Genomic DNA, 12,592 nt, shown 5'->3' with positions numbered 1-12,592 from the left:
AAATAAAACAAACTTTTTTCGAAAACCACTTTTTCGATAAAACAATGTTTGCTATGGAGCGCAATTATGCAAACTTTGCTATAGAATACAAATATGAATTTTTCATTTGCTATATTTCATTTGATATTCAATATTTTAATAAAAATATAATTAAATATGAATTCACATATTACAAGATTCAGTTTTTAGTGCATCGTCATTCTCAACAACGCAGAAATTTTATTCTTTTGTGAACATACATATATGATCAAGGGGATCAGTCGACTACCATAGTTATATTTACACTTTCATAGTAAGTAATTGAAGTAACAAAAGAAGTACCAAAGTAGATTAAGATGAATAAAAAATTGAGTAGAAGAGCATCCTATGTAGTCCTATAGGGGCATAGCACCAACAAATAATGCATATACCTATTAAAAAAGAACATTAATCATAAATTCCTACTATGTGAAAGCCACTCATGTCTTTTTCTCGTGTGCAATATATGTATAAAAGAAAGACAAATTTAAAGGTCCCATTTTTTTAATTTCTTCTAGATGAAAAAGGCAGCCTAATTGCAATACAACGATTCTTTTACTGTTGATTACTGATTTTTTCAACAATAAAAACAGTTTACTCCACTTAAAATCATTGCTTTTGGCATTTCAATTTCTGATAATATATAAATGATAGAGAAATGACAATAGATAAGTAGTTATTCACACTCTTTTAAAAGATTATGGTCATTATTAGAAAAATGTACATATAAAAGTCGAAAATATACTCAAAATCATGCTGGTATATATTGCCATGATTTGCAAGCTAAAATCATAGCAATTTACTAGGGGAAGTTACACATTTGCCATCTTATAGAACATTAATTAAACATATCTTATATATTAGGTGTGCAACTATTTCCGTTCTGTTATAAGTATAGTGGAAGGTACAAAATGTCGTTACGAGTGAATTTTGTATACTATTTTATATAGATATTTGTTATCTAAGTTTTTAAGTACATATGTATTAGTTAATTCACCTTAGCTTGTATCTTATATAAAATAATATATAAATTTTTTCATAACTTATACATGTAATTATGGATTTTAAAATTGTCAGTCAAACATTATATTAATTTTATACATATAAACTTATTTTTTATGCACCTACAAATATCATATACATTATATAAAGTTAATACGCTAATAACTTATTTCTTATTCAGCTAACAAAACAATGCTTTAATTTACCTTTTTTGGTTGTGACTTCTTCACCCCCCTTAACTTACCTTTCTAGCACATGCAGGTAGCCATTTGCATGAGAGACACTTTTCAACAATAAAGATTTATTAATTAAGGCATTAATTATTTGTATTATTTTTATATTTTTTTCCTACTAATTAATAAGTGACAACTTTTCTTTTTCTTGATCACTAACTATACTATAGCTAGATAGATGATAAATATTGAACGGTCACGTAAACTTGTTTGTCCCATAAAATTTCTCTTACATGACATAAAAGTTTAAATATTCTTTAAAAATTAATTAAAATTTTCATTAATTTGTCTATACTCGTATGCTTTTGTACCTAAAAAAAAAAAGGAGATGATATATCTAATATCACGATTTCTAAGATTAATCTTAATATACATCTTAAGTCTTTTGCAGAAGAGTGGCACATCTCTCTTATGCGATGGATGATCTTTTTATATGACTCGGACAATCTTAATGAGCTTTTAAAGTTAGTTTTTAAGGTTTGCGAGTTAGGCCCAGCGTGTAAGGGGTTGGCTATAAGATAGTTTTGATTAAAGATTGAAGGACAGGACCCTAGATAAGAGATTGAAGGACGTGGATTAGAATAGAAGGTTAGTAGATAGTTGAGTATAGTCTTGCTTTATCCTTCAATAGTAGTAGTTGTAGTATTAATGAGTGTTATATGTTCTTGTTACTTATTCAGTTTCTATTACATATTTATTGTTACTTGTAATTCGATTATCTTATTATTTTATTGTTACGGTTCTTTTTTCAGTATGTTTTGTCAAGCTTGATTTAATATTTTGTCTTGATTTCTTCACTATTGTTTTTGAGCAGAAGGGACTATCGAATACAATCTCTCTATCTCCTAATTAAATAGGGATAAAATACACTCATAAACTCGATTACTTATGGAGCTTATACTAAGTATGTTATTGTTGTACGTCAAGTCAAACTTGACTATCGTGTCAAGTTAGAAAAAGATTGATCGAAGATATATCAACTTTATTGTATCCTTTTGGCTTAAAGAATCTATACAAGAAGTAGTTTGATAAACTTCACCTATATAATGGAGTCATTAATCAAGAACTCATCAAACTTTCTCATAACTTGTCTTTTTCTAGAAAATAAGAAAGGGCAAACAAAAAAGAGGATATATGTGATGATCTAAAAGATAATCTAACTAGTGGTTCTGATTTTATAATGCCTTCAATATTGTTATAATTTTTGTTGCTTATAGGGGGTTCAATTGACCTAAAATAGTTGATGTTCTAGCATGATTTGACTTTTATAGCTAGCCCTTATTTCCACATCAATGGTTACAATAAAAAGAAAAAAAAGAAGTTATATTATATATATATATATATATATATATATATATATATATATATATTAATTAATTATTCAACTTGAGGTGATAGAGGAAGAAGCAATTTCAATTGTACTACATAGAGCCTAGACGGATCGATTTATTCTATGTTCTTTTAAATTAAAATAGCTTTTAAATACTTTTGAAAAATTAAAAGGAAAATTATAAGAAAATAATCATAACAATTGAAAGTCATAAGTTATAAGTTAGAATTTCTAACTTATGTTTTGAACTTATAAAAAATGTATAATCAAATATATACTTAATACTATAAAATCATTTAAGTGAGTTTAGATTTTAGAAGTTCAAAGTTTTTTTAAATGTTGTAGTTTGTTAGGTATCCAATTATGAAAAATCACCTTCAATCGATAGGGTCAAGAGTTTGATCATCATAAGCACAATAAATCACACTGATCAATTAATGTTTTCCCGTAGAAACTAAAGCAGATTGGGTTATAAATTAACCTAAAAGAAAATAGAGCCACTTGATGAATGATTATCATTCTTCGACAGACTAATGCATTTTCACACTTTAATTATTGTTATTATTATATTTTTCGTCAATATAAAACTCTCATAATTGGCGTTCGAAATGTTATATCTTACCATTCAATGCACCAAGACGTTTTTATATAGCATCATACTATATAAGTTTAAATTTGATGCACCATTAATATATTATATTCTTACATCATCATATAACATCAGCCTGACGGTGTAAAAAGGATGATACATTGTCAATGCACAAAATTTGAGATAACACATCTCATATGGTAATTACTCGATCAGCTATGCTCTTTTTCACGTAAAGTCATTCAAGTTTGATTTTTAACTCAAAAATCACTCAATTATAAATTTTTTTCACATAAAGTCACTCATCTATGAATTTTTCAATTATTTTTCATCAATATAAAATTCTCATAATTGACTCGAAATGTTATCTTACATGTTCAAGTACCAAAACATTTTTATATAGTATTTTACATTATATTTATTATAGTGCATCAATTTTTGTTCCAATAATGTTAAGTATATAAAATTTAAAATACGCTCACATTATAGCTAACATTTAACCGCTATGTGCGCTAAAGGTGACTGTATTTAAACTTTAGAAAAGAGTAAATGTTCCTTTGAGAAAGGGAATTAGAGTAGAACAAGGTTCACTTGTTCTGGCCCAAAATCATGGCCCAACACTGATCTCACTTGCTTCTGGCCCATATCTTTTTTTTTTTTTCTTTTATATCGTTTTTCTTTTTCATTTTTATCTTATGAAAATACTTTGTGAGTATAGTCTAAATTTCTTTTTCAATAAATTGAAAACTTTTGAGAAAATATTAGTAGATTACAAACTAAATTTTAAAGACGGTAAGACAAAACTCGATTATAGTAATAAATAAACAAATATAAAAACCAAAGTTGACATTATCCAAAGAAATGTAACTTTTAAGAATTATATTTACATAATTCTAAATGATAAGCTAAAAAAAAATAAAAGCCTCCCGCCAATAATTTCTAATATTTCCCACCAATATGAGAAAAGAAAACATTCAAATTTTGGAATGCCAGGTCATCAATCTTCGTCACTTTCATCACATCTCATCTCAGCCGTTGAATATACCTATCGACGGCCAATATTAATCGTCAACTTAGATCGAAGCTCCTTTAAATAGACCAAAGAGTTCACTTCGTTTCTCCATCTTCATCTAAACACAGCAGCTTCCGATTACAATTCAGGTTCAAATCACTTGTTTCATCCACATTACTGTTAATTTTAGCTACTGTTTGTTGATTTTTTGTTTGTTAATTTTATTGTTTTAGCAGTGAATTGAAGATGTCAGGACGTGGAAAGGGAGGAAAAGGATTGGGAAAGGGAGGAGCAAAACGACACCGTAAGGTTCTCCGTGATAATATTCAAGGTATCACTAAGCCTGCAATTAGGCGTTTAGCTCGTAGAGGAGGAGTGAAGCGTATCAGTGGACTAATCTATGAGGAGACTCGTGGAGTTTTGAAGATCTTTTTGGAGAATGTGATTCGTGATTCTGTTACTTACACTGAGCATGCTAGGAGGAAGACGGTCACTGCTATGGATGTTGTGTATGCACTCAAGAGGCAAGGAAGGACTCTTTATGGATTTGGTGGTTAAAAGAATGTGGGTTGCTTTAACTGATTTAGTGTTTTTTTTTTTTTTTCACTTGGTGTAATTATGTTTGTAGTTTTTAAAGTAATAGAGTTGCTTAATCAATGACATTGCACTATCGTCTTGTAATCGATTTCTCAAATTCTCTGTTTGGATCATATGTATGTTTTTTTTGAAGTAATCACTGAGATTGTGTATATAGAAACTTCAAAATTGAATCCTCCAATATGCAATAGTCTTAGTCCAATTAGATATATATATATATTGATTTATGTTCATTGGATATAAAAATGTAGGTGAATTTCTTGTGTTTTGATTAGTCATTGTTGAATCCCCTTCTAGAAGATGACTGCAAGGGGCGGAGCTAGGTAAGGCTCAAGGGGTTCATCAGAACCACATTTGGTAAGTTCGTTTCAATTATTTTTTATGTTTATATAGTAGATGTTGAATTTCTTTCAACTTCTTTGTGTGTTTAGTTATTGATAATTTGAAACCCCCTAGTGGAAGTGTTGGCTCTCTCATTGCTGTAGTTGTAAGAAATGATAGGGTTGGTACCACTCTTGGCTCCTGTCAATGCACCTAGTTTGGTCACGGGAAGGTGTAGAGAGCTTCATAGTCGCGATTTGGAGAGGGTGATTGTTGAGAGATTTGGTGTTGATGGGGTGCTTTTGTGGGCATGACACTCAATGCAATTGATCTGGAGCTGCATCCCTTGAGACCTTCATGGCTTTGGCCTTTTGGATATAACTCACTTTAACCACTTCAAATCCAAACCTGACTGATGTGTTAGATTGTCAAAGGTCTGGCTTTAGATGTCTTGTTAATTTGCTTGTTGCGATGAACGAAAGAATGGTTCCCTTAATCGAAAAATGCACAATATATTCATAAACCAAATAGTAGTATATGTATTGATTCAAATCCTCAGAAATTTACACACACAAAGAGGTGTAACATAGTTTTGGGTTTAAATGACTACTACAGTAGAATTGTACATAAGATGAAAGCACTAGTGGGATATGGCTAATAGTCCTTGAGATTGCTTCTCATATTTGAAACCATTTGATTTAGAATCATCAGCACTCCACACAAATATTCCAACCAAATCTCCTTTACTTTTAAGCTTGCTACACGCGGTGAAGAATCCGTTTTCTGGAGATAATCCACCACTTCCATCAGTGCCGAAGCTAGCCAAGATCCTTCCTCCTTCATAATTTGATCTTTGAGTAGAAAAATAGTCCATGAATTGAGACACAGTGGTTCCCTTATCATACGCGTAAAACTGAAAGTTAACGTAGTCTATAACTTGACTGTAGCTTTTCCATAGTGTCTTGTAATGATTCTGAACTTCATCATCATCATATGGTGCTATGGAAGCAAATGAAATAACTCCATCGTTTTTCAGAGTTGTAATTAGCTTGCCTATGCACTCTGCAAAAGTGTTAGGATCAGCTTGGAAATGTTCATAATCGATATCAATTCCATCCAAATTGTATTGCTTAATGATATTTGTAAGAGAAGAAACAGCATTTGAAACCCAAGAATCAACTGAAGAAGGATTGAAATACGCGCTGCTTCCACCAACACTGTCCCCTCCTAAGCTCAATGCTACTTTAACATTAGAATGTTGGTTTTTTATCGCGGAAACAGCAGAAGGGTTGAGGTTATCTGAATCCCAAAAGACGTTGAATTGACCGTTGGTGGGAGATGGAGAAGATGAAGACATGGTATAGTCAATAGCAAAGGAAAGAATGAAGTGAAATTCGACCCCAGAGTAAATAGGAACATCACTAAACTTAACATTATTGAACTCTGCTCCAATGTATTCTCTGAAAATATTGGAATTTCCAGGTGCAGCAGCATAGATTGGTGAATGAAAAAGTAAGAATTGAATAACAAAAAATGAAACTAAAATCTTGGAGAGCTCCATGAAGTTGAGAAATATTTATGTGTTCAAATTTGCTTTGTGTTATGATAAAATGGATTGAAGATATGAAGTTTAAATAAAGGGTCCTTTAGTAGATTTTTGAATGTATGGTTAGTGTATTAGTCAAAGGATAAATTAAAAAGTGTTAGCTTTACTGTAACGTTTCAGCTGGTTGGTGAGTCATGAATGTGACAAACAACAAGTAGTACTATAACGACTCGTCCAATAATAAATTGACGATTTGATACGTTTCTTACGAATTAATTGATATGATAAATTAGAGTATACTAAAAGTTTGAAATAAAATGTATACTATATGAAATATTGTATTTGTCTTATTTAACTTGAGATTATTTTATACATCTTTGAAGTGAGGATAATAAGTGTAAATTCAGAATCAAGTAATAAATTATTTTTAAAATTATTAAATTTAATATTAATTTAGTAGCGTGGACATGTAAAAATGAAAGAAAAATATATATATATATATATATATAAAAAAAAAAAGTATGTTATACCTCAAAAAATGAGGGAGTAAAATATTATATGAAATACCTAATCATTGATAAAAGATATCCAAGTCATTGGCGTGAATCTTCCGCGCGTATATATATATATATATATATATATATATATATATATATATATATGCGCGGAAGATTCACGCCAATGACTTGGATATCTTTTATCAATGATTAGGTATTTCATATAATATTTTACTCCCTCATTTTTTGAGGTATAACATACTTTTTTTTTTTTAAACAAAATTTTCATTAATTCTGGTAAGTAAATACACTAAAATAATATAGTAAAAGAAATATTATATTATAAAATGAAATTTGAAGTACATTCATTGTCTTCAAAATTACCATGTTATAATATAACTATCCTACTGCAGGAATATTTTGTACACCATCACCACCTGGGACATCGACATATTTTAAAGAATTAAGCAATATTTTTATAATAGCAATTGTCTTTAATGAGATTAATAATTTCATTTAACCAACAAAAAAATATGGAAAAGGAATAAACCACAAAGTGAGCAATATGGGTTGTGGTGTAATGGTCGGAGTACTTTTTTTAAATTTGAGTTCTAGAAATAGAAAAAATCCTGTTGGGATCTGAATGGGCCTGTAGTGGGCGATCCAATTTTAGTTCGAATTTCAATGTGAACTCCGAACACAGAAAGTGAAAAACAAAGATACGAATATAAATTTAATCAAAATTCTAATACGAACATAAATATTCAATAATTTTTTTATTTTCCCCCAAAATTCCATCATTAAATAATTTACAGTCCCTTATCCAACTGCAGGCATATTTGTAACAAATCCATTACCACCTGGTCTATCAACAAGAATCCAAACTCTGTTACAACAATTATCTGTAATAGGGACTTGTTTATAAATAACCACAGGAGTGACAAAAGGGTTAGCCTTTTTCACTTGTGCCACAGCATATTTCTCATGTGTAACTATTCAAAAAATAAAAAATAAAATTATTAGAAAAATATTAATCGCGATAATTAAAATTATACAATATAATTAGGTATTAATACGTACATGTTAATTCGGGAAATTCCAGTTTTGCCCATAGAGGAAACATCCCAGTACCAGCACATTGATTGCCAACACAATTACAAGTATAACATGGAGGATAAGCAGGGAGACTTTGCACAACATAAATTATACAAAGAAATGTTATAACATATGATATTTTTTTGAACATTTTTTTTTTACCTAATTTGATGTATTTTTGTGGTGAGTTTTTAAATCTTTCTTTATAGTGTAGAAATGAACAACTCAGCAATTTATTATATTGATTTTATTTCTATTAAAAGCTAAAGTTTAATATTCTTATGTCCATTTTTGTTTGTAAACTCACCATATTAGAAAAGGAAAACTATATTAAACTTTAAAATCGGTATATTGAGTAATCATTATATATATTTTATAATAGTATGGATCATACAATTTTGAATTTTTTTTAATCCACGAAATATTGAATAAACTTCACAGTAATTATTGAAGTTAAAAAATGTGACAATTTTAATGTAAGTCTAATTTATCGGGATACAAAATGTGAAATATATATTATTGTAATTACGTGTATACTGTAATATATGTACGTAATTTAATATTACATATATTATATAAAATTTTATGGTTAATTTATTGGATACTTACTGGAAAATGATGAATAGTAACAGCATTTATGTGTGTATTACTATTATGTAAACATATTAATTAATGATACACATAATAGAACATTATTATTATATGTAAGTGTATAACTATTATTTATATCATATTAATGAAATACATAAATAGTGTAGTAATTGTGAGTATTTTGATTATATACATTAAATATAATAAGAATAAATAAAATTATTTGAACATGCATATTATGAAGTATATAATAATATTGTATTATATCAAAGTAATAGAGTGTACTTATATTATTTTTATTTTTATAGAAATAGTTTATATCCAACATATGTCAATAATTTATTTTGGGCCATCAGTAATTTTTAAGAAAAAATATTTTCTTTCTAAATGAAATATCCAATCAAATACATTCAGGAGGGATATATAATATCATATAAAAGTAATTGACTTCTATATTTATAGAGAACATAAATAGTTAAAACAGACACTTTTTTAGAAAATGTTGAGTTCTTTTTACCAAACATTTGAACCGCTTGTGATTCCTTTTCCATTAAATAATTAGTCTCTTAATATTTTTTCAAACTATATAATAAAAACACATATTTGTATGTGCTTGTTATGGATATACATGTGTCAGTGTGTGTGTGATTTGGAAAGTAGCACAGAGAATGTCACAAGAGTTTGGATTGGGCAGGGCACACATCTATATTATTGCTTCTTCTCTCTCTCTCTCTCTCTATATATATACATACATTTTTTCTAATAATTCCATGAATTATGGATCTGGAAATGGATATGGACAGTGACTTTTATTTATTTATTTTGGAATCGACATTGAAGCTCCGATTTAGAGATAACACTTTCAACATGATCAGAACTTAAATTGAATATCTTTAATTAAAGATGAAATACTTCCGCTAATCCACCGTAACAAATGTCGTGTGACTCGACTGAATTCTCTTTAGGATATTCATATCATATAATATTGGCTGAATTCTCTTTAGGATATTCAAAATCCTAAAATATCGAATACCTCTAGTTTGACTTGACAACAAACTAGCATGTGAAGTCTACCATTTGACATTTTAATCTTCAAAATAATAAGAACGAGAGAAAAAATCGACAAATGTCATATAATATTGGCTGAATTCTCTCTTTAAGAATCAATAAATCATGTCATAGAATCGACAAATAATTTTTCTTTAGGAGTTAGTGAATTTCTTAAAAAATGTGTTCAAGCTAAAAGTATTATGTAATATTGTTAAAGTAAAAAGTTTCGTAATATTAATTAATGAGATGAATGAACTCCTTATAAGACTTGATTATTCTCCTTCCTTTGAGTTAACTTTTAGAGTGTGAGATAGGCCTAAAATTTAATTTAACTTGGTATTAAAACATAACTCATCTCACTCAATGTCGGGGCCCAAAAAGATAAAGAATTGTTCAAAATTGTCTCCGCAGCAGACGCTAAACATTGAATGTGAGGTGAAGCGTTAAAAGAAAAAGTCTCACACCTTATAAGACTTAAACAATACTCTTTCCTTTGAGCTAGTTTATGAGGTATGAGTTAGACCTAAGCTTTAATTTAATAAATATAAATCAGAATAAACAATAATATTATGTTATCTTTATTTGTTTTAAAAGACAAGATATCTTATTTTCACGATTGAATTTAGAGGATAATGAGGTGGTTTACTATATATATTGGAAATGACCAAATGTGAGCTAGATATATGATAGTAGGTAGAGAAGAATCAAAATCCTCACAAATTTAAGAGTACTGACGAAGTGTTGGGTCCTTTAATTAATTTCTATAGATGGAAATAAAGAGGAAAGTTAAAGCCTACGCTGCATGGAGATATTGAGTATCCCTTAAGTAACACTAGTAGTATTAGTTTATTATATAGTCATAAAAAAAGGTAAAACGATCAAATGGAGTACCTTTAGCTTGAGTTTCTCTTTATTTATTCTTTTTCTAATATGATAATGTGTAAAAAAATACTTTAATTTTATAATCTTAAATATATAATGTAAAATTTTTTAAATATTAGAGATTTATGATAATGTGAATATTATATTTATGTTTTTGTTAACAGAAAGCTGTTGCAACTTATGTTGTTTACTTGTAACGTGCGCACTATGAATTATGTATAACATATACGATAGAATTTGTTACACTTATTTATCGATTTTTTTAATTTAATTTGTTTGATTGATTTTTCTTTATTTTAGTTCTTCTAAGAAATGTTTTTATTTTTTTCATACTTGTTTTATTTTAATTTTTCACTTGATCCATTTAATTACAAAATTAAATATGGTGGCTTATTGACTCTAAATATAGCTACTGCCTAATATACTCTAGTATTTTACGGGAGGAGTAAGAAAATACTTAACTATTGAGTATTGATTAGTAATTAATTTGTATTAATATCAAATCAAAGGTGGCATACTATTAATGTCATTTATTTATATATTATCAAACATAAATTAATAATACTCCTCAAATGACCCCAAAGTGTTCTTCTAGTGACTAATGTGTACTCTCTAGAAACTCGTAAACTTGAGTATTCAGTAAGTTCAAATAGAAATAGAGTCAACGTGATATATTATACTGAAATGATTTAGATAGCTTTATTTTAATCAAAAACTTCGGGTTTAATCCCTTATCAAATTGACAAGACGTTAAATTTCATAAATAGACCTTCAAATATATATATATATATATATATAAATCTAAAATTTAATTAAATTTTAATATGGATATCAAACGTTAGATAAAAATTATTACAGATTGATGGGTGCGGGTTGCACACATAGTCAAATCAAATTCACAAGTATCATGTTTTCATTGTTTTTAGTTTGAAATTATATGATTAAAAAAAATAAAAAAATTGTTAGTTTCTTGAAAAATCTGGTCTCACTTTTTAAAACCAAATTTAAATGGAATCATATATGAAAATTTGTGATTGAATAGGTCTAGTTTCAAAATAAATTATCTCTAGTTTGAGTTTAAAAATAATGAATTATAGTACTGAGTCTCATATAAGATACTCTAATACAAAGTACAATATCAATTATTCTAGCACAGAGGCTAATATAAGATAATATAAAGTACAATATTTATGATTGATTATCTGGACCAGGGTATCGTATGTACAAATTTAATTGATATCATTAAATAATACAAGAACTAAGTTAGAATATAAATTTGGAACAACAAAAGAATAATATATAGTTATATAAGAATATTTGTAAGTTGAGCAAACATCAAGCACAAAAATGTCTTATTTTAAAGGAAAAAAATGGGTATAAGGAGTATATAATTTTTTTATCAAAATTAAATTAAATTTCAATACAATTATGTATTAAAAGATAAACCGAAAAATAAAAAAAAAACTATTGTAACAATAACATTTCAATACGATAACATAAATAAAATTATTAAAAAATAATATACATAGAATCTTATACTATTAACGATGAAAATTATCATCAACTCAAAAAAAATAACATAAATATAAAAAAAATAATATATATACAATTTTATACTATCTACTATAAAAATTATCATCGACTCTAAGAAAAAAAAAAAAAGGGAGCGCATGTGGGAGACTCACATCACTCTTTATCACGTGGGACAACTTTGACACCACACATTAACCCCACTTTTGTCTACTTTTATCTTTTTCTTACTTTCACCTAATTATCTTTTTTTTTATTTTGGAGATCTTCGATTCGATATTATATACATAAATAAATAT

At 28.0% G+C, this 12,592-nt stretch overlaps 2 protein-coding genes across 3 annotated transcripts; one reads left to right on the top strand and one right to left on the bottom strand.

Annotated features, from left to right (window-relative positions):
• Window positions 1–4,221: 4,221 nt before the first annotated feature.
• Window positions 4,222–4,962, top strand: LOC101256351 (histone H4). Of its 2 annotated transcripts, none has more exons than XM_026028109.2 (2): window positions 4,222–4,333; window positions 4,421–4,962. In XM_026028109.2, the coding sequence occupies exon 2, from the start codon at window positions 4,431–4,433 to the stop codon at window positions 4,740–4,742; it is 312 nt and encodes a 103-aa protein (XP_025883894.2). In that variant the 5' UTR covers window positions 4,222–4,333; window positions 4,421–4,430; the 3' UTR covers window positions 4,743–4,962. The 2 variants fall into 2 exon arrangements, with proteins under 2 accessions (XP_025883894.2, XP_010313539.2); XM_010315237.4 differs by having other exon boundaries at window positions 4,263–4,333; window positions 4,418–4,962.
• Window positions 4,963–5,617: 655 nt separating this feature from the next.
• LOC101256061 (chitinase 2-like) lies at window positions 5,618–6,780 on the bottom strand. The gene has a single exon (XM_004251241.5). The coding sequence runs from the start codon at window positions 6,661–6,663 to the stop codon at window positions 5,743–5,745; it is 921 nt and encodes a 306-aa protein (XP_004251289.1). The 5' UTR covers window positions 6,664–6,780; the 3' UTR covers window positions 5,618–5,742.
• Between the last annotated feature and the right edge of the window lie 5,812 nt (window positions 6,781–12,592).

Source organism: Solanum lycopersicum, chromosome 11 (genome assembly GCF_036512215.1).
Source record: "Solanum lycopersicum chromosome 11, SLM_r2.1".
NCBI lineage: Eukaryota > Viridiplantae > Streptophyta > Magnoliopsida > Solanales > Solanaceae > Solanum > Solanum lycopersicum.
This window is presented reverse-complemented; position numbering and strand designations above follow the sequence as displayed.

Excerpts from the sequence above, each read along its gene's own strand:
- LOC101256351 (XM_026028109.2), top strand. The coding sequence starts at position 4,431 with ATGTCAGGACGTGGAAAGGGAGGAAAAGGATTGGGAAAGGGAGGAGCA.
- LOC101256061 (XM_004251241.5), bottom strand. The coding sequence starts at position 6,663 with ATGGAGCTCTCCAAGATTTTAGTTTCATTTTTTGTTATTCAATTCTTA.